General features: G+C 49.9%; 6 protein-coding genes across 6 annotated transcripts; 4 read left to right on the top strand and 2 right to left on the bottom strand.

The window, feature by feature from the left end:
• Window positions 1-416: 416 nt before the first annotated feature.
• On the bottom strand, window positions 417-996 carry CGGC5_v016192 (uncharacterized protein; the record flags this gene model as incomplete). Its single annotated transcript, XM_032020290.1, has 2 exons — window positions 417-853; window positions 915-996. 2 exons carry the CDS (start codon window positions 994-996, stop codon window positions 417-419), a joined length of 519 nt encoding a protein of 172 aa, XP_031882691.1.
• Window positions 997-7,161: 6,165 nt separating this feature from the next.
• Window positions 7,162-8,029, top strand: ustQ-8 (Tyrosinase ustQ; the record flags this gene model as incomplete). Its single annotated transcript, XM_032020293.1, has 4 exons — window positions 7,162-7,177; window positions 7,228-7,324; window positions 7,387-7,745; window positions 7,806-8,029. The coding sequence occupies 4 exons, from the start codon at window positions 7,162-7,164 to the stop codon at window positions 8,027-8,029; spliced, it is 696 nt and encodes a 231-aa protein (XP_031882654.1).
• A 1,235-nt stretch (window positions 8,030-9,264) lies between these two features.
• Window positions 9,265-14,031, top strand: atnG-4 (ABC transporter atnG; the record flags this gene model as incomplete). The annotated part of the gene is made up of 10 exons (XM_032020294.2): window positions 9,265-9,450; window positions 9,508-9,641; window positions 10,125-10,522; window positions 10,566-10,649; window positions 10,710-10,859; window positions 10,920-12,636; window positions 12,702-13,145; window positions 13,200-13,286; window positions 13,348-13,722; window positions 13,809-14,031. The coding sequence occupies 10 exons, from the start codon at window positions 9,265-9,267 to the stop codon at window positions 14,029-14,031; spliced, it is 3,798 nt and encodes a 1,265-aa protein (XP_031882657.2).
• Window positions 14,032-15,091: 1,060 nt separating this feature from the next.
• On the top strand, window positions 15,092-17,000 carry CGGC5_v016189 (General alpha-glucoside permease; the record flags this gene model as incomplete). The annotated part of the gene is made up of 6 exons (XM_032020295.1): window positions 15,092-15,307; window positions 15,369-15,668; window positions 15,725-16,150; window positions 16,212-16,674; window positions 16,729-16,899; window positions 16,951-17,000. The coding sequence occupies 6 exons, from the start codon at window positions 15,092-15,094 to the stop codon at window positions 16,998-17,000; spliced, it is 1,626 nt and encodes a 541-aa protein (XP_031882656.1).
• A 535-nt stretch (window positions 17,001-17,535) lies between these two features.
• Window positions 17,536-19,005, top strand: PGLR2-1 (Polygalacturonase; the record flags this gene model as incomplete). Its single annotated transcript, XM_032020296.1, has 1 exon — window positions 17,536-19,005. One exon carries the CDS (start codon window positions 17,536-17,538, stop codon window positions 19,003-19,005), a length of 1,470 nt encoding a protein of 489 aa, XP_031882652.1.
• Window positions 19,006-19,127: 122 nt separating this feature from the next.
• Window positions 19,128-20,738, bottom strand: CGGC5_v016187 (putative feruloyl esterase; the record flags this gene model as incomplete). Its single annotated transcript, XM_032020297.1, has 1 exon — window positions 19,128-20,738. One exon carries the CDS (start codon window positions 20,736-20,738, stop codon window positions 19,128-19,130), a length of 1,611 nt encoding a protein of 536 aa, XP_031882651.1.
• Window positions 20,739-21,209: the final 471 nt, after the last annotated feature.

Genomic DNA, 21,209 nt, shown 5'->3' with positions numbered 1-21,209 from the left:
TATAGGATGTGAGCGGATTCCATGTGGGTTAGGAAGACCAGGAGAAGCTGGGCTGAGGTGCTTTTTGGCCAAGTTCTATGATCCGTTCAGTGTATAGTAGTTTGCAAGACACCTTCAGTCTCGGCTTTTGCGGAATAATAGATGGATGAAGTCACTGGCGCGAGAATCACTCTTAACTTGTTCCGTTCACTACATGGATTGGGGGATTGTCAAGTCTCAACCATATGAATGGAAATTGTGGCTAGTCAACATGTCTGTCGGAAACATCGTTCTTGTCATGACTAATCCACTATCCAATACCATTGTTCTCGCATAGATCATTCAAAGACTTTCTTGCCATTGCAAACCCGAAGCTTGGTGGCATGTCTCAAGACCAGAAAGGTTGACGTGAGTGCAGAGGCACGTTCCAGACCAACTCACGCGCTGACGTTGGTCTCTTCGCGCTCGACTTTGGAGTCCGCTCCATTGGCATAAAAGATACCGTACGCAGCGTCAGCATCATCACGCTTAACCTTCGACGCGCCGCTGTTGGCATAGAAAATGCCATAGGCTGCGTCAGCGTCATCACGCTTAGCCTTCGAGGCACCGCTATTGGCGTAAAAAATGCCGTAGGCGGCGTCAGCATCGTCACGTCGGGCTTTGGTTCCCGCACCATTGGCGTAGAAGATTCCGTAGGCTGCGTCGGCATCGTCCCGCTTGGTTTTGGTGCCTGCACCGTTGGCGTAGAAGATACCATACGCAGCATCGGCATCATCACGCTTAGCCTTGATACCAGCTCCGTTGGCGTAGAAGATGCCATAAGCGGCATCGGCGTCATCCGGCGCACGCTTGTCGTTGACCTCTCGGGCCACAGCTGTATTGTTTGCAAAAATTAGTCTAGCGCGTTTACAGAATGGCTTATCATTTTAACTTACCTGCACCGCCATTATCAACAGGCAGGGCTTGCAGAACAGGGGCCAGAGCCGCGAGGATCGCGAATTGGGTCTTGAATTGCATTTTGCACAATGAGTACTCGAATCCAAAGATGATAAGATGTAATGAAAAGGTTTTGGGACGGAGAAGAACGGAGTAAGTAGACTGAGAGTGGCTATGAGGATATGAAAGAGTCTAGCAGGTCAAGGAAGCTCGTTCCAGCTGTACTTGTACTCCTCAGCTCCTGCCGCTCAATTCTTCGCTGACGCGAACCTCTCGGTCTTCCGGCTTTTCGACTACTTTTTCTCACAAGTCGTTCATTCACCCTTCCTGTTTCCATGGTATCGTCGACGGCTGATAGAGTATGTAGTAAGTACAAACCTATGGTGAGTTATTTGGCCAAGGGCGTGTTTCTAAACTTCCCCTGGTCATCGCCATCGTCTCATCGAAAATGGGTCCAAGTCTTACAGCACACCGATGGAACTTTTGTCAGTCTTGGTGACCTAGTGGCACTCAAGAAGCATTGCGATCTGAGTCAAAGCTGGTGTGCTTGCCTCTGCGGCCGCAAGTCTGATGTGTCGACGAGCCAGAGTGGAAGCTACTGGTAGCCGCTTTCAATTTGATGGCGGATTTGACGAGGACTGTGCCGTATGCACGTATCAGCTTGCAGAACAAGTCGCATGAACACGCAATCAGGACTGGTATGTTGGAAGACGAGAAGTGAATGGCTTGGAACTCCGCAGGCGTGCGATTTCTCCGTTGGGAAGGTGCTCTTGCCCCAAACAAATGCAGGCCCTTCTGGCCAGACTGTGCCTCTTTCAAGTCCACGTAGAGGGTGCAGGATGCAACCTCTCATGAAAGGAGGAGATATCTCACTCACCAACAGCCCAACGTGAGTTTGATACCCCGTTTATTTGGCTTGGCGGTATGGCGTCTTGCATATGCGTATGCGCCCAGTTTTACCCGGCAAGCGGCGGTCCTTGAGTAGCAGGGGCCAATGATAAGCATAGCAGCATTTTGCTATTCTTTTCGTTTCTTTGCTATCATATTCAGCGGGACTCAGAATTTTGGCCTTCCTTATACCAAGCATCTTTTCCACTGTCGCTGGACGCCTACGTCAAGTCTATTCCCCAAGCAATTCGGTATCCAGGTCTTAGTATCCAGCGCAACTGATCATGTCCTTCCAACTTCCGAGAGATTCTCCGTGGTGGAAGCAGGTCGTCTCACGATTTCGCTCAAGCTCGACGTTCAATGCTGTTCCGTCTGAGGATGGGTCAGAAGACGAACTCTTGGAAGAGCATGAAGCAAAGTTACCTCGCACCCTCGCAAGACACGATCGAAGTTTCGGATTCCAGCCTTTGTTTATCCATCTAGTTCTGTTCATAATCTACACCGGTGTATTTCTGGCAGCTGTCATCCATGTCGGAAGTTGCAAAGATATTCGAAAAAGCATTGTGCATTGTAAGTGCAATCGTTGTTTTACGTTGCTCTCACCATCGGAAGAACAATCTTTCCCAACCACCATCCTGGCATGTCCTTCTAATTCCACGAACAACAAACAGCGCCAGCGAACTCTGTGATTGAGTACGAGCCGGTGGTATATGATCCAAGTCTTTGTCTTAAGAACCCATTTACAGGAGAGCCATCCCCTGAATCTGATCAAGCATGGTCGGATCTAGTAGAGCGTAAGAAATTTCCTGTTTCCACAGTTCGTGGACGTGCCACTTGGCAACCCTTTGGCTAAAATACGCAGATGCCCATGTGCGAGTGTCAGGCGAAGATCTACGACGGATCAACAAGACCTCGATTCCTCTTCCTGGTGAAGACGACACGTACTGGGGGACACTTGGAGTTGTCCATGAGCTTCACTGCCTCGTAAATACCGGCATTCTAACCAATATGTGGGCACGACTGACGGTTATATTAGAAACGTATTCGCCAGTACATCTACAAGGACCACTACTTTCCGAATCTAACCTCCCACCAAGAAATGCTGAACCACTGGCACACAAGTATGTAACTACCCTGTCATTACTGGCTCGCGAACCACAACATACCGAAGAGGGACTGACGTATTGTCAGAACACTGCATTGAGATTCTCCGTCAGTCCGCAATGTGCCGAGGCGATGTTTCTCTAATCACCATGTTTTGGAAGGAAGATACTGCAATTCCTATCGCAGACTTCGATGTGCCCCATTCGTGTGTCAATTTTGATGCCATCCAGAATTGGGCTAAGGAAAGATCATTCAACCCTATGAAACCTGGGTATTTGAAACACCCGAAGCTAGGTACTGTCACAATGCGTCACTTATGAATGAGCTTTGGGTGCTGACTGTGCCCAGGCGCCTCGTTCCCCGATGGACATAACCACGACATTGGAGTAGCAGAACATGAGCAGCACGACGGTTCTATGTCAACGGAATCCCTTCCTGATGACTGTCGCAGCTGATTCGTATCCTTTCTATTACAACCTAACCTTGCAGAGCATCGGCAGATTGGGATACATGAAACACCGGTCAGGCGTCATTAAAGCATGTACATTTGAATGAAGAACCTTGGACAGACAATGTTCAAGACAGATATGCTACTCCAAATTGATTTATTACGAGGCAATTAAGCCAACCAATTATGTCCGCTTATCTCTCAATCAAAGTGACACTAATGTTCATTCAGGAGTGATATCGATTCGTGTGCTCCTTCTTGAGAATGTCGCCTGTTTGTTCCCGATCTGAAAGTCCAATCACCGTTCTCTTCGTTGATAACGGGCCTCTGACTGGATGGATACCTATGGTTGGTCACAAGCGTCAAAGGCCCCTCGCGAAATGCGTCGGTATGGTCGGACGCATCTGCTCCTTGTGAGTATTCGGAAATTAGTGTAACGTGCTCTGAAGTTTCGGGCCGCATGTTGCTTGAAGCGACCCGTTGGCGCCGTCGAGATATGCAATACAACCCTGTAATGGTTCTAAAGTCGGAGTGTCTTGCTAGCGCCGCCCCGGCCCGGGCCCCAACCGCATGCTGCCATCACGAACCGAACTGCCTAATTCGGGTTCGCCAACGCAACCACCTTGTGGAGCTAAGCGATGACATGGATAAGAGAAGTGAGTCAATTTCGACTACCCAGAACCTTTCAGCTCCCAAAGACGTTGAGGAGCTGGTACACTAGCTTGGCGAATGCACTGTGCCTCTGTTAACGAGGTGGCAAGGCCAATGCTGTCCTTCTTGCGCCCGCACATGTCTCCAGAGCCAAAACGTGCCAGCGGCTCAGCTGGACTGACATGATGCGACGCGTTCTCGCGGCTCAGCACTCTTGCGTCTCGCATTTTTGACGTTCCGAAATGACGCGTAAGCGGTTAACCGACTTTTTGATGTGCTTACATCTGGTAAGCATATATATCCCTATTGGCGGAGAATTGAATCCGTGTGCCTAGGTAGGGGTCCGCAAGAGTATGCAGATGCTCTCGCCGACCCCCGGGCAGCAGACTCCGAGGAAACACCGTTTCCGTGCCGCTCGAGTTGGCACAGTTCCATGTACCCTTTGAGATCTAGACAAGATAATGCTTGGCTTTGTGAATCTTGTCTCCCGAATGTTGTAAGACGAATGCCTCATTCAGTGAGATGAACGCAATGTTGTTTTCGTCGTTGAAAGGAAATTCTTGAACAGCGTTCAGGTAGTAGCTTATGTACAAACTTTGACCAAGAAACAGATTTAGATAGAGCGATTGACGACTAATTCATAGAGTCTACCGTAAGGCCCCCTGCGCTACGCCCACAAAGTATTTTCCTTGTTGCCCGACCTCTTCCTACTTGCATGTATCGACGGGGAAGTCTGCGCAACAGTTACCCTGAGCTCTGATGAAACCTCTCGTCATCTGGGACTGGGACAAAGGGTAAAGTCTTAGGCACGTTCCATTCTTCAATAAGACGGTGTCCATTGGGGTAAGAAGGCCCTGATTCAAAAGATTAGTTCAAAGTGTAGGCGGAGACCGAACAGAACAGTTGGCTGCGTACCGTAGACTGGATGATTCAGTTCACCTTCTGCGTAAATGTCCACACGCCTGTCTTCTAACCACCTCTCAACCATATCCCAGTTGGCGCACTCGTGATTCGTGGCAAAGTCGGTCTCTGGTACGCGGCTGTTCGGTGTCCAGAAAAAGGTCATAGGAGACATATCAGCTCGACACATTATGCTCTGACGAACAACATCCATGCAATGATCTGGTAGTATTTCCCGTAAGCTTGGAACTTTGCGCGGGTTTCGCGTATCAACTGGCGAAGGAATTGCGGCGCCAAACTTACTAATGTGAGTTTGCAGCTCCGCATGGTCACGGATGCCAAACCAGTGTCCATATCGCGTGATGTTCGAAGACCATCTGATCATTTTCTTGACATGAATCTCAGCAAATGAATGTCTTGGAGGGGAGAATTGAATAACTACCAGACAATGAAGTTCATGGAAGACAGTGGCCATCCCTAAATACCCCCCTCGCCCCAATGCCACTGATGATCTGTTCAATTTGACGATATCATCGTCCGTCAATCGAAAGCTGGTATCTATGTTACATGGGCATCAGTAGAGCTTTACACTTGTCTGTGGTTGACCTACGCTCCATGAGCTTGTGCCAGGCCTCGTCAGAGGCATCTGATATACCCATGTACGGATTCGGATCGTCCTCGCGAGTGTACATCTCCGTTACCTGATACTGTAAAGCATCTCTGGCGGGGACTGCAAAGTTGTCAGTCCGCTCCAAGTTCCAATGCATCCTAGCGATGACTGACTGTGTATTAGGGCCGGAAGTCTGGGTGGAATAGCGATTTTGACCCAGGCTGTAATCAGGATGAGATACGTTGTTGCGACAGCTAAATGCAGAATGATGGATCTAATGGAGGTCGTCGTAAGCTGAGGCATCCTCGACCAGATAGACAGCCGCCTGCTCAAAATGCCGATCTCTATATCGTCCTCTATATATTGCACGTTTGACTTCTTCTCGCTGAAGTCTGTCATGATGTGCAAAAGTAAGAGGGTCAGAAGTGAATGGTCTTGTTGTGGTTGTAATTTAAAGTCACAGTGGATGGTGGTGGGGGATTCGAAGTAAGACGAATATGGTACGCAGTCGAACTTTTCATCATCTAGAGCCCGGAAATAGAGTGCAGCCTGCGTTGAACGAATATCAGCATGGGGCAATCCTGATCATGAAAACAATTCTTCCAGACTCTAGCAAGGTAAAGTAGATGACAAGAGTGGAGCTAGACTCACAGGCTGCGCCCATGGCTGCATCTGGCAGAAATGGACACAAATAGAGGGGCGTTTAGGGATGCATGGTTGTGGGCCCCGCCTTTTCTTGCATCTGGCTTCCTCACCCCCGCCCCCGGCCTGTCTAGAACCCAGTATGCATCAAAGAGCCTTCAAGTACCAGATACTCCATCTTCAAGGCAGCTTTCAGGTTCTATGCCAGAGGTCACCCAGATCTCTACTGACCATGGGGGTATGTGTATCATGATATGCAGTCGTGGAGCGTTGGGGCAGAGGTGATCATGGCTGAACAGGTTTTGTTTAAGCTGGAGCTGTCCAGGCCATGCACGTCGGGTTCATTACGCCGGAGAAGAAACAGAGGAACATCGATGAATCTGGAGGATAGCGTTCAATTTCAATGGCAAGTCCCCGCCATCAGGTCAATTCAGGCTGACGTCGCTCTTCATACTTTCTTCATGATCTTTAGAACAACCGTCGTTTTCTCCCTGCTTAGTTTGACACGAATACCTGTATGCCTTCTACTATGGCAAATGGCAGATACCGGTCGCTGTCATCGTCGGACCCCGAGCTTTCCGGCTCTGACATGGCGTCGGAAAGGATACGTTCGATGCCGTCCAGTGAAAGACCTTGGAAGCGTTTCGGTCGCGTTTTCGCTGTCGTGTTAGGGGTCTTCATGTCCTTCCTTGCAGCATTCACTTTAGGACGACATCTGGGTTACACTGATGCAACGAATCTTCATCAATACATTCAAGAGCAATCGTGCAACCTTCACGGCGATGCTCCCCCGAGCTCTGAACCACCACCAGATTGGAAAGCGGACTCTTCAGTATCCTCTGCAGAAATTCGCTGCTCTGACCCGTATTTCAGAAATGAATGGAGAATGCTGTCTAAGCAGGAAAAGCTTGACTACATCAAAGCTGCCCGATGCCTCACCAACACTCCATCTGTTATAAGGCAGAATGGCACAATTCACGATGATTTTGCTTTTGTTCACAACATGCACGCTCATAGTAGTACGTTATGTCACCCTACGCGTGGGAGGTTTGTTAACATGAACCGAAAGCCCATGGAAAAGCCGCCTTCTTTTCTTGGCACCGGAGGTTTATCTCAGTCTATGAGCAATACCTACAAGAGAAATGCTCATACCACGGATCACTTCCGTACGTTTCCCATGTAGCACGCTTCACGCTAACATAACCTTTGCTAACCTGAGTCACCCTAGGTATTGGGACTGGACGCTTGACTGGGAAAATCTCGCAGAATCTCCGATATTTTCGGCCACGATAGGATTTGGTGGCAACGGAAACGAAAGCGCACCAAGTAGCGTTGGCGAAGGGCATTGTGTGACTGAAGGGCCATTCGCAGACCTCCAGCCTCTCTTTTATGGCCCACACGTCCGACCACATTGCCTCTCGCGTGGCTTCACCGACTTTCCCGGCCGGAACGCAAGCCCAGCTGTTGTGCAGACCATTCTAGAGGAGAAAGACTACGAGTCCTTCTTTCTAGGCGTGGAGAACGGACCTCATAATGTTGCCCCTAACGGCATACGAGGCGACTTCTACAGCTTCACAGCTCCCTACGGTAAGCATTCGTTCTTCGCGTGGCTACATGCAGACAGTCATCATCTAACTTAGGTGGCAGACCCAATCTTCTATTTGCACCATGCACAGCTGGACCGACTTTGGTTCATTTGGCAGCAAAAAGATCAGAAACGCATGGCTGAATATTCAGGAAGGGCTGACTCAGACGAAGATGCTAGCCTCAATGATCTACTTTCCATGGGTGGCTTGGAGCATGATGTGCGCGTATCTCAGGTTATGGACACTCAAAGCGGTGGTCTCTGCTACCGCTACGCGTTGACTTAATTCATAATAAATCATCTCATGGCGCTGATTTAATCTCGAATCATTCGTACTTCCCGAATGTGTTCATTCTCCTACGCGTTTCCTTCCGATCGTGGGAAGCTACCAACACGCATAACACAATAACTCACCGCTTTGCCGGCAACTAAGACCGACTTGTAACCTGTAATCGATGACAGGCGACAGTGATGGGTTGACCTGTTGCCCAGACGTTGATATCCCCGCCTTTTTTGCCATTCAACCAATTGGGATGGAAGGCTTCCGCGTGTACCTGTGCAAGAGCTCGTCACACACAATCAAGGTCACTGGCCTTCGACGAAAGATAACTTCATTTCTGTGCCACGATCCTGCCTCAGCTTGATTAGATAGTCAAGTTGCCAAGATAGTTCCCACTGAATAAGGCAGGTGAACGGAGTCTAGCCGCAGCGGCAAGTGGGGGCTGCCCCTGGTATCCAATGCGGCGAAGGCAGATAACAGCGAGGCACATTCAACCGACTGGGTAGGCGAACTTCGCTAGAAGGCCGCTGAGGTAACATCTTCTGGCATGCGCCGCACGCGTAAGCCTGCTACAGTCGTATGTTGAATTTTCCCTAAGCATTTACACTGACCAGATGGCATGCAGCAACCTGCGAAAGGATGGCGCAGGTCTTGCGGACCCAGGTCTCGATCCTCAACCATGCGAATTGCATGCTCCTCACATTCCGCCCACATGGCGTCAATTGCTTGCCCAATGATAGGTTTTGATAGAGGTAGGATTGAGCAACACCTCCCTGTTTGACGATTGAAAGAAGAAGACTCACCATACCATGTCAGGCCGTTGGTAACCGCTTGTCCGCGGATGCTGCCGGATAATACAAAGTGGCCCAGGTTAGGCATCACCGTCGATCGTCGTGTGCAGGTTGTGCATGTTCTTGACACCCTCTCAATGAGGCAGGTCTTTGAAGGGTCGCAACCAAAGCTGCTTGGATGAAATCTTGGCTCACGGAACAAACGGCCTTGGAACCAACATACCCTAGTTAGCCATCAACTTGAAATGCAGGCGCTGGTAAGTCGCGCTTGGCCTGCATCTCCTTACCGGGAATCATCCCACGTGACCTTTGATTTGGACTAATGTTTGAGCGGTATCCGACAGCACTGCCAGCACATGCCACCATCACCTAATTACACCACTTTGCAGGACTCAGTCAGAGTCCGCCGAGCATCATCTTGACAGCCCGAAAATCATATCAACATTCATAATGGGACAACTGGTCGTATTTCAAGAAGACAAGCATGGTAGTTTTGACTTCACGCTTCAATTCGAAAGGAGCGTAATGGCGATTATCCCGTCGTCGGTGGTGCTCCTTTTAGCGCTTATTCGTCTTCAGATGTTGCATGCGAAGCCACGGATCATTGAGGGGAGCCACTTGAAATATCTCAAACTGGTAAGCATGTGCCAGGCACTTCCAGTAACTACTTACCAATCAAAAGTAAAATTGTAGAGCACGATCGCGATTTACGGATGTCTTCAACTAGCCTCTTTGACTCTGTGGATCCGCCTGCACAAAACACCCCTCACAGTTGCTGCTGCAGCGCTGGCCGTCTTTGATGCATTCCTCTTGTGTCCACTCTCATGGTTCGAACATACTCGATCTCGGCAACCATCTGCGATACTTATTTTGTACTTCACTTCCTCATTGTTCTTTGACATCTTGCAGCTCCGCACCTTATGGCTGGCAGGTTATGCGCCGTCACTGCTAGGGACTGCAATGGCATGCCTGGTCATAAAGTTTTCCATCTTATCGTTGGAATCCTTTGAGAAACAAAAGTTCAGCCAAGATGGGAGCAGTTCTTCTTGTAGCCCTGAGGAATGGAGCGGATTGTGGAACCGAGGATTCTGTTACTGGCTCAATCCGCTTCTTTGGTTAGGATATCGCCATGACCTTTCCATCGATGGCCTGTATCCCTTGACCACAGACCTCTGTTCAAAAGATCTTCAAATCAAAGGGCTTCATAACTCCAGCCTTTGGGGTATGTGCAGAGCCATTTGGGAATCGCTAGGGTGGTCGGCGATCTATCCTATGGCGCCACGGCTGTGCCTCATTGGCTTTACACTCAGTCAGCCATTACTGATCAAGGCTATTTTGATGTATTTGCAAAATGCAAGAACGGAAGATGGATCACATGGAACTGACAACTTCATGATCCTGGGCGCTGTTGTGGTCTATACGGGCATCGCCGTTGCTGGAAGCATCTACTGGCAACTTCACCTCAGAAACCTGGCAAAGATTCGTGGTCTCCTTGTCGGTGCTGTCTACCAGAAGCTCACTACAGTCGCCACTGCGCAGCATGAGAATGCTGCAGTCACATTGATGAGCACTGATGTGGAAAGGGTCACTCAGGGACTCCGAGTATTTCATGAAGCCTGGGCAAATGTAGTTGAAGTTGGCATAGCTGTCTGGCTCTTGCAGCGAGAACTTCAGACGGGCTCAATTGCGCCAGTTGCGATTGCCATTGGTAAGCAACCTGATTTGACAGCAACCTTACTAACTTCTCACAGCATGCTTTCTGGTCACTCTGTGCGTCAATAAGTTCACAATGCCTCGTCAGAATCGGTGGATGGAAGCTCTCCAGGCGCGAATCAGTAAGCTCTCGTAATATTCTGTGGGTGATGAATTGTGAATGATGTCTAAGACGAATACAGACCGCACAGTCTCTGTACTTTCGCAGATCAAGAGCATCAAAATGATAGGGTTAGGCGAACAGTCTGAAAAAGTATTGGACGCACTTCGTGTTAAAGAGCTACAATTTGCCAACGGGTTTAGGATGATCATGGTCTTATCTTTTTGCATCGGTTAGTAGGCTCACAATTATCTAGCGTGAACCTCCGCCCTATTACTAACTCATTTGGTAGCTTTTGCGCCCATCTTCATCGTTCCAGTTGTGTGCTTCGCCATCTATCTATCAGCTTCTCCGAATGGTAGTGGAGACAACACGTTCGACGTTGCCAAAGCCTTTACATCTCTGTCGTTGGTAGTCATTTTGACTCAGCCACTTTCAAGTCTTTTCCAGTACGTTCCGATGTTTGCCGGGGCTGCCAACTGTCTTCAACGTATCATTGACTTTATCCACTCTCCTCCACATCGTGACCGAAGAGAGGGAAAGTCAGATGTCACGAGGGAGCGCGGTGGTCGTCGAGATAATGCTTCGGGAGCAGAAAAGTCTACAGCTGTAGTGGACATCGTCGGAAGAAACACTACAACGGGAGACGTTCTGTCCATCTATGACGGCGCTTTCGGCTGGAGCGAAAATCAATGGGATCTTCACAACGTCAACATCAGCATACCCAAGTCTCAGCTGACAGTAATTACCGGGCCAGTTGCCAGTGGTAAATCGACACTTTGCAAGGCATTTCTTGGTGAAGTGCCTTACGTTAAAGGTATCGTCGAGATATCTTCTGGGGCGGGCATTGGATTCTGTGACCAAACGCCATACCTGACCAACACGACCATCTACGAAAATATCATTGGGGGAAGTGTCGTTGACAACGCTTGGTACAAGACGGTTGTTAGGGCAGTGGACCTGGAGACTGACTTTGAAAGGCTTTCGAGTGGAGACCGCACCTACGTTGGGAACAACGGGGATGCACTGAGCACAGGACAGAAACAGCGCGTTGCAATCGCTCGAGCGGTTTACGCAAGAACGCCCCTTATCATTCTGGACGACGTCTTCAGCGGGATGGACAACGTGACCAAGGCCTACATCTATGAGCGACTTTTGAGCCCTGGCGGGCTGTTGCGCCACTTAGAGATGACTGCGATCTTGGCTTGCTCTGATCAGGATATGTGTCTTGCTGCAGACTTGGTGGTGGACCTTGCACCTGGCGAGCCTCCTGTTTCCAGCCACCCCGGCCGCAGAGAACAGCCCAAGTATCACCCGATGGATGAACGAAAAGAAGACAATATTTCAGATACTGCAGATTCTCCTGCCACTACATACACCGAACGTGATCAGAGCACTGCAACTCCAGCCCCACAGAAACAAGCGTCTAAGACACCCAGTGATTGGGCAACTTACGGCTACTTCGCCCGAGCTGTGGGAAGCCCGAACACGGCGTTACTAATATTCCTCGGTGGAGTATTCGGAACACTATACACGTTTCCCTCTGTTTGGTTGAACTGGTGGACTACGGATCCTACAGCCAGAGACAGTTTCTATCTTGGCATCTATGCCTTACTTCAGGCCACTGGTCTTATCTGTTGGTTTCTCTTCACTCGCCATTGCCTGACGACGGTAGTGTCTAGGTCGGGAAAGAAGCTGCACAACAGCCTTCTGTCAACGGTCATGTCAGCATCATTTTCTTACCTCAGCACCAAAGACTCAGGGACCATCATCAATCGATTCTCTCAGGATCTTCAGTCGGTCGATGGCGAACTGCCGGCTGCTCTGCTCAACACGGTAGCAACAACATTCATCGCCTTAGCCCAAGTCGCTTTGGTCGCCACCGCAAGTCCGTGGCTGGCGATTTCATACCCGCTCCTGGTGTTGGTCTTTTACGGTATTCAACGGTTCTATCTTCGAACATCACAGCAACTTCGGCCCCTCGATCTTGAACTCAAAAGCCCTCTGTAGTAAGTGAGGCTTATTTTGTGTCTGGACATGGCACGACGAAATCTCTGACACCACTTCCCCGTAGTACACATTTCTTAGATACCTTACGAGGCATCACCACAGTCCGAGCTTTTGGATGGTCTCAGCATTACGTCGAACGCAACCAGCAGCTTCTCGATGCATCCCAGCGTCCCAATTACCTGCTTCAGATGATTCAGCAATGGCTTTCATTGGTTTTGAACATGGTGGTCGTGGTCATAGTCACGCTTCTCGTGACCCTTAGTCTGAAGCTTCGATCAAGCCTTGGGCTCACTGCAGTTGCTCTGGTCAATCTGATGTCTCTTAGTCAGATGTTGCGATCGGTTGTGATTGGGTGGACGCTTATGGAGACATCAATTACTGCAGTTGCACGAATCAAGGAGTTTGAGCAGACGACACCAAGAGAGAATGACTCAAACTCGGATGGAGTCATCATTCGCGAACCAGATTCGGGCAGGATTGAGTACAAGAACCTGACAGTGTCGTATGGGTAAGTAGAAGCCTCATGCTAACCTTGATTCTGAATGCTGACCGAGTCTGCCAGCCTGAGTAATGAGAACCTCGCACTCAAAAATGTCAACTTGGTAATCGAGGCAGGGCAGAAAGTCGGCATATGCGGCCGGAGTGGAAGGTGAGTGATACCGTGCAAGTACCTGTCGAAAAGGCCAGGCCTCGAGTTAACAAATCTACAGCGGAAAGTCATCATTGGTTGCATCTCTCTTCCGATTGCTGGATGTTCGACGAGGGAAGATTGTCATCGATACAAACGACATCAAGGATTATTCCTTATCGAACCTTCGATCAAGCATCAACGCCATTCCGCAAGATCCCTTCGTCACCGGTGGAACATTCCGCGAGGTTCTTGATCCTTATGGAGCATCGCCAGATCATGCAATTGAAGAAGCCCTCCGCAAGATAAAGCTAATCGAACACGTGCAAGACCATGGAGGCCTCGGAGGTAGTGTGAAGCCTGAGTCACTCAGTCAGGGGCAAAAGCAGCTGCTATCTCTCGCAAGAGCCATCCTGAGGCGTTGCAGGATCGTCGTTCTGGACGAAGTCACCAGCAGGTGAGTATAGAGAATAGAGACTACAATTAGCTTTCTTGTAGCCTGCGGTTCCTGATTTCAAGGCTAACTCGATTCGCCAACAACAGCTTGGACCTAGAGACGGAGCAGCTCATATGGGGCGTCTTGCAGGAAGAATTCAGGGGATGCACCATCATTGCTGTTGCGCACAGACTCGAAACAATTGTTGGCTTCGATCGGGTTGCTGTCATGGACGAGGGGAACATCATTGAATTCGACGATCCTCGTGTCTTGTTGGAGGATGCTAACTCGGCTTTTTCCAAGATGCGCAGAACGGGCAAAGCACACTAATGAAATTGTGGCGATTTAAGACAGAATACACGAGACCGGTGATTGAGATAAATGAGGCCAGCTTCAATGGAGGCCGATTCTCGGCGGAATTTACATGTTGATTTGGACGAAGATGAAGTAGGCCACGTTGAAAAGACCTTTTCGTCTCTCTCTCGCATATCTCTCGCTTTGTGATTTTCAGCACTAAACACTACGTCCAGAATGAATATTAACCAGTACAGCTTTGTCGAAATGCAACGTTCGCGTTTAACTTTACGATGCTCTAGCCATTGCAAAAATGCTGATTGGCCGGTGTGGGCAATCATTGGGCTTCCTAAACCGGGGAAGCATCGAGCCTGGCTTCTCGGTAACACAGCTGGCTACTTTCAATCCATGATGACCGGGCGGGCGGGGCGTCCGGCCGATGCGGCCTCGGGCATGGCACCCGGTGCGGGGTCGGTTGGGTCGCCGTGTCGGATGATGGTCCCAGGTGAATAGCATCAATGCCACTTGTTATTCAGAAAACACGTTGGACGTAAGTTGTTCCTAAGAAGGCACCGTATCTCACATCCGTCCCGCTGTTAATCTTGGTTCGATCTCCGGCCTGACTCGAGGTGGGTGATTGCCTCTTTCGCAGGCAGCGGCGCCTTTCGACCATTATTTGCTCGAGCCAAGCTGATGTCATGTGCTGATCAAACTGGGAGTCTCTTGCCTGATGAAGTTGATCGCGGGGATCTATCCTATTGGGCCGCTTGGAATGGGCTGCCTTACATGGCATGGTGTTCCGACCACGTGTAGTTCTCAAGGACAGGGCGCTCCTCGTATCCCGTTTCATTCTTCCCCGCAAATGACGACCAGGGATGATCCGCTACCCCGGATCTACCGGTATGGGGGAGCGTATTACAGTGAATGAAAGAGCTTGTATGCAGGTGGTTTTAGCCGTTGGTAGATGATCAGTTGGTGTGTCGAACTTTGAAATAAGAGTCACTTCGTGGCCACGAATCCCCATCTGACTCTTTATCTTCTCGCTTGCAAATTTCCTTCTTCAAGTAATCTGACTTGCAAACCGTCGCAACTGAACATGGCCGTTGAAAAGGTTGTCCCGACAGCGAGGGAACTTGAGCAATTCGATCTCAATGATGCCCACACTGTCGAGCTTATTAATCGTGCCCAAGAGGGAGATGCCGCCGATCGCAAGCTCACCGTCCGTCAGGCTCTAGTCAAGTACAAGAAGGCAGTTTTCTGGGCCTTGTTCTTGTCTACCAGTCTTATTATGGAAGGATACGACCTTGTCATTGTGGGACCCCCCAAGGTCTTTGCACTAGTTGTTTCGCACTCGGCTGACATATGACAAATAGATCACTTCCTTCTATGGACAGACACAATTCAAGAATCGCTTTGGTGTATATGATGAGGGAAGCGGCGAGAAGCTCATCCCTCCTGAGTGGCAATCCGGACTTTCGAACTCGGCACTGGTTGGGCAGCTCGCAGGCCTGGTTGTGAATGCCTGGTGTCAAGACAGATTCGGGGCGAGACACACAATGATGTTTTTCATGGCATGGATGGCAGTGATGATATCAATTCCTTGCTTCGCGCCATCCTTACCCGTGCTGGCCTGGGGCGAAGCCATGTGCGGTGTCTCGTGGGGTGTTTTTCAGGTATTTGAATCGTGTTTTCTTACCACTGATACTCATTACTAATCTTCGGGCTCCAGACACTAAGTACAACATACGCTTGTGAGGTCGTCCCAACCGTACTTCGGCCGTATGTCACAGCCTACGTCTGCATGTGTTGGGGCGCCGGTATCTTACTATCAGCTGGAGTTGTCCGAGCAGTCGCTAGCATCGACGGCGATATGGGCTGGCGGCTCCCATTCCTTCTTCAGTGGGTATGGCCCGTCCCTCTTTTCATTGGAGCTTACTTTGCACCCGAGTCTCCGTGGAACGCTGTGAGGCGTGGCAAATTCGACACAGCTCGGGAAAGTCTTGTTCGTCTTCGAGAAGACACCACGGAACGCGAAGCTGAAGTCGATGCTTCGCTGGCATACATCAGACACACGACAGCACTCGAGGAGGCCGAGACTCACGGCGCCTCGTTCATTGAGTGTTTCAAAGGAACCAATCTGTGGCGGACTGAGATTGTGAGTTTATACTAAATACCCTGATATCGGTGTTATAATTCTGACATAGATTCTCCTGGAGAACTGCGTCGTCTGGGCTGCCCAAATCCTAGGGGGCAATGCTCTAGTAGCTTATGGAGTGACCTTCCTCCAAGCCGCAGGCTTTTCGGAGATACAGTCTCTCAACTTGAACATCTCATTGTCTGCATGCTACGTTATCGGTGGCATTATCTGCTGGTTTCTGTTTCCTCATGTTGGACGTGCAACGCTCTACATGAGTGGTTTGACATTCCTATTTTTCTGCAACATTGTAATCGGAGGACTCGGATTCACGAAGGATGCAAAAGCTCAGATTGCGATTGGCGTCATTCTGGTTGTCTCAACTCTGGTCAATATGGTCACGGTCGGACCTGTCTGCTACCCTATCGTTGCGGAAACCCCGTCCGGGAGACTCCGTTACAAAACCATCGTGATCGGTCGCTTCGTCTACAATGTTACAGGCATTGTGGAACACACCCTCACCCCTCGAATGATCTCGCCGATTGGTAAGTCAAACAGTCGTCAAAAAAGCCCCAGAGTCTTCAGCTAATCGATATCAGGATGGAACTGGGGAGCGAAGGCTGGTTTGTTTTACGCTGGAACTAATCTCGTTTGCAACACGTGGTGTTATTTCCGTCTCCCGGAAACAAAAGACCGAACGTTTGGTGAACTTGATATTCTCTTTGAAAACAAGATTCCCGCAAGAAAGTTCAAGTATACCACTGTTGACCGTCAGTGAAACGCCTTCCGGAGAAGTTGACGACGAAGCTAATGTGTTGTAGAATTCGCCGGAAGAAATGAGATCGTTGGCAAGGAGGAAGACATGGCCTAAGGTTGATCCCGATTGCAGTCCGGCAGGTTACAAAGAAGACTTTCAGGATGGAACTTGGTGTCGCCTTTAAGTAAGTTTCTTTTGTCTGGTGTTTCCCAGGTTGCGGGTTCCACAAGCAGAATTGGTATTTGAGAATATCCGGCGATGACTTCTGCCTGCAGATCAAATCATTTTTCTTGACTCCTACGTTAGTCCCGATATGAAAAGCCTGTCTGGTTTGTCAAATGTTGACGATGCGCTCGGGAATGCTCCGGTAATTGTCCCGATCCCGTCAGCCCACGCTGTGCCTGGCCTCGGCACACATCAGCTTCGGTGATAATCCCGTCATGGCTCCTTGGCCTAGAGCGGGGCGCTCCGCATTTTACTCCGTCAGTTGCAATGAGACTACACATCTCGATCGTCCATATGAGTTTCTGTTGACTTCAGAACCGAAAACCTTTGCTCTGACACGCGACGCTTATTAGGAACACAAGAACTCGAATGCTTAGTTTTTCTTACCCTTTCGGCTTTCCTCACAACACCTCAACAATTGGGGATGGCTTCGCGCTCAGCTTTCAGGGTCTATGACAGCCCGTCAGGCGTATCCATTCACGACGAGTTCGTGGTGGAAGTCCGTCCCACATCGCCTGGCAGCACTGAGAAGCAGCAATGGACTCGCGTGCCAGCATACGCCATTGAGGTCGCCAACGCCAACATTACACGAAACGACTTCAACAGACATACAGTGGCCTTAGCCTCATTTGATATCAGCGGTCCTGTCGATATCAAAGTAGCATACACGGCTTGCCCCGTTAAAGAGGCAATCATTCGCCCGGTTTCTCTCGGCATCGATACTCAAGTTCATGAGGGAGAGATCACATTCACACTCAACGAGTCTCGCGATGTTATTCTTGAGATCAACAATAACAAGTGGAAGGCTTTGCACTTGCTTACCAACGAGATTGACGCAAACGCGCCGACGCAAGATACCGATGATATTTGGTACTTCGGGCCCGGGATCAACCAAGGGACCGCTTACTCAAATATCACTGACGGAGTCAACTTGATGGTGCCGTCAGGCAAGACCGTCTATCTCGCTGGCGGTGCATTCATCACCTGCAGACTCAACTTCGTCGGCGTTTCCAACAGTGCTGTCAAAGGCCATGGCTTCATTCTCGGCCCGAAAGACGGATACGTCCATAGGGAGCTTGGCGGGGCGATTCACATGAGCAACGCAAACAACATCCTGGTGGAAAAGGTCACATCAATCGGGGCCAACGGCTTCAGTCTGTCGGCCGGAGAATGTGACGGTGTTCGCGTTGACGGCTACCGGTCATTTTCTTTTGCTGGAAACGGCGATGGAATCGACTTCTTCTGCTCATCAAACATCATCATTGAAAACTGCTTCCTGCGAAACTCAGATGATACCATTGCTCTCTATTCCCATCGATGGGACTGGTACGGCGATTCGAAAAACATTACGATCCGAAACTGTGTGCTACTGCCAGAGATTGCGCACGCCATCAATATGGGCACGCACGGGAATCCTGCCAAACCAGAGACGACAAGCAACATTTGCATAAGCAATATCGATATCTTGGATCATGAGGAGAATCAGCTGTGGTATCAAGGGTGCATCGCCATCAACGCTGCTGATGAGAACCTCTTTCATGATATCCACATAGAGAATGTCAGGGTTGAGCGAATCACGAAGGGTCAATTGTTCAATCTCCGTGTCATGCAAAACGCGATGTGGACGACGGCGCCAGGTAGGGGAATTCGTGATGTGGTCTTCAAGAACGTGTCACTCGACATGGGACACTCCAAAATTGTCAACCCTTCACAGATCCTGGGTTACGATCAGCAGCGACAGATAGAGAACGTCAAATTTCAGGGCCTCAGAATCGAGGGTCGGGAAATCCATGAGGGTATAGAGAAGCCCAGGTGGTACATGGTCGCCGACTTGGTTCCTGTTTTTGCCAATGAGCATGTCAAAGGCTTATCGTTTGAGGATTTGACGTCTTAGAATGGACTTTGAGCATCACACATTACAGTTTGCCACAAAGTATGTTTTCTCATCCATTGGCTAGTCTCAATATCTAGAGTAGATCTTCCGAGCCAGCTGTTCCCAATACATGAAGTAATGACCTACACACATGTAAACGATGATGCGACATTTGGATCGCCCCCTAAATAATGTTGGATACCGGGATACATGCAGATATCTCTCTCCACGTGAACGCCGAGGCCATTTGCTCCAGAGGCTCGCAGCGTGTCTGGGGCCACACCATCTTCTACCCAGTGAATGATTGGATCCATGGACAAAGGCGGGCTTGGTCCGCAGTTGAAGCAGTGTCCAGCACCTGGAGCCACAAAGAGCCGATAATAATCGTGAGCCTCTGGGTCCTTGGCCAACACACGATCATAATAGTCGGTACTGCCATTGAATGGTATCGCAGCGTCCACAGTTCCGTGCCAGTTGATCATTTTGCCGCCCCTTCGTTTGAATTCTGATAGATCAGGGTCTGAGGTTCCGATGATGGAGTCGAATTCGTTTATGGAGAGGTGTACAAGGTCGTCCCATTCTTGGTGTGCTATTTTGCTGATGTCAAAGGACGGTTCTTTCTTGACCCAGTACCGTACCCAGACAGGATTGCCCTCAGCCTTACAGGAGTCCTCGTTGCATTTGACTTGGATAGGCCCGGTGATTGCTTGGGTCAAGTCGGTCCCCTTTCCGTATCCGTACCACTGAAACTCGCCCATAGAGCTTCGAGGCCCATCCCATGTTGCCTGGGTGATATCCGCTGCCGCCGAGGAGACAGCGACCTCAGTACCGTCGCAGTCAACGATTTTGCCCACGACTTTGTGAGGATCGAAGTTGCAGAGATCAAGTCGAGAAATGATACCGTCTTCCACCCCATCTAGCTTATCACAAGCAGACATGACTGCAGCTGTGATAGCCTCAAACTCGCATGGTTTGGGGTACACACCCATTTTATCCATGACAAACTTCGGCCAGTAGCTAGCCCAGAAGAACTTTACCCAGTTCGTGGCTGGGAACAGAGCAATAATTCCATCGTAATCCTGGGGGTACCTTTGTGCGAGCATATGACCTTGTCTACCACCTGTAGAGCCGCCAAAGAAGTATGAATGTTTTGGTGACGTGCCGTAGAACGCTTTGGTGACGGCTTTGCCAATGGTTGCCGTATCGTGCAGTGCGACCGAGGCGAAGTCCATGAGAAGAGGCCAGTTGACATTTCCAGGGCTAGTCAGGGCCCATGAAGGATCGTTGGCTTCGGGGCCAAGAACGTCGGACGAGTGTCCGCCGTCGGTGGTAGCGGTTGCATGGCCTGACGCCATGATTGGCATCATCAAAAACCCTGCTACCTCCCCGCCCCCGGTGGCAAGATTGCCTCCACCGACTCCCGTGAATCTGCCGTTCCAATCATTGGTAGGAAGTAAGGTGTTCACATTGATGGTATCGTGCCAGCCGGGGTGCGTGTATGTGACGGTGACGTTACAGAAATTCAGATCTGGGATGGGCTTAGAGCCCGGCAGGCCTGCTCCGAATATCCCCGGAACGTATGTGTAATTGCGCTCTTCGTAGGCTTCGATCGACAATACCTTGATTCCGGTGAGATCAGGGAGCGATATTCCGGACGGGCTGCATTTAGCATTGGAACCCAGAGACACCTGGGGAAGCCATTGGCTAGCCCACCCAGATGGGTCCCATCCGCCTCCAAGCAGTTCCCACGCCATTTTGAAAATGCGATATCTGACCAAGAAAAAGCTTCAACGAGAAAAAGTGTTTGGAGATGTGTTCACGGTACGACAACCGTGTCAACCATAAATACTTCGCTGTCTATTTGTCAAGGAGGGCTTCTCCGCAGCAAATTATGCCTCAAAAGGAGCAAATAGAGGTACAGCGAGCATCACGTGAGCTGACATTGTGCCACAGTGTAGGCTGGCCAGACCATGAGACATTATGATTCATTTCTGTGGCGCCTCATTGGAATGGATCATTGATGATTCATACTGATAGTGAGACCAGCTCAGGCCTTCAGCCATGGATGAACACGCGAAGTCTGCAGTTGCAAGAAGGGAACTTAAAACTATGTGAGAGTAGACCTAGCTCTTACATGTTGAAAGGTATCCCTGGTGTCGGAGGGAAACATCGAGCGGAACTGTTCATTGTTCTTGGGGAAATGAGCGGGGTCGCCGGACGATCGG

This window comes from Colletotrichum fructicola, assembly GCF_000319635.2.
Source record: "Colletotrichum fructicola Nara gc5 chromosome Unknown KSG_Nara_v1_contig10, whole genome shotgun sequence".
In the NCBI taxonomy this organism is placed as follows: Eukaryota; Fungi; Ascomycota; class Sordariomycetes; order Glomerellales; family Glomerellaceae; genus Colletotrichum; species Colletotrichum fructicola.
The sequence above is the reverse complement of the archived record's forward strand: the minus strand, read 5'-3'. Positions and strand labels throughout refer to the sequence as shown.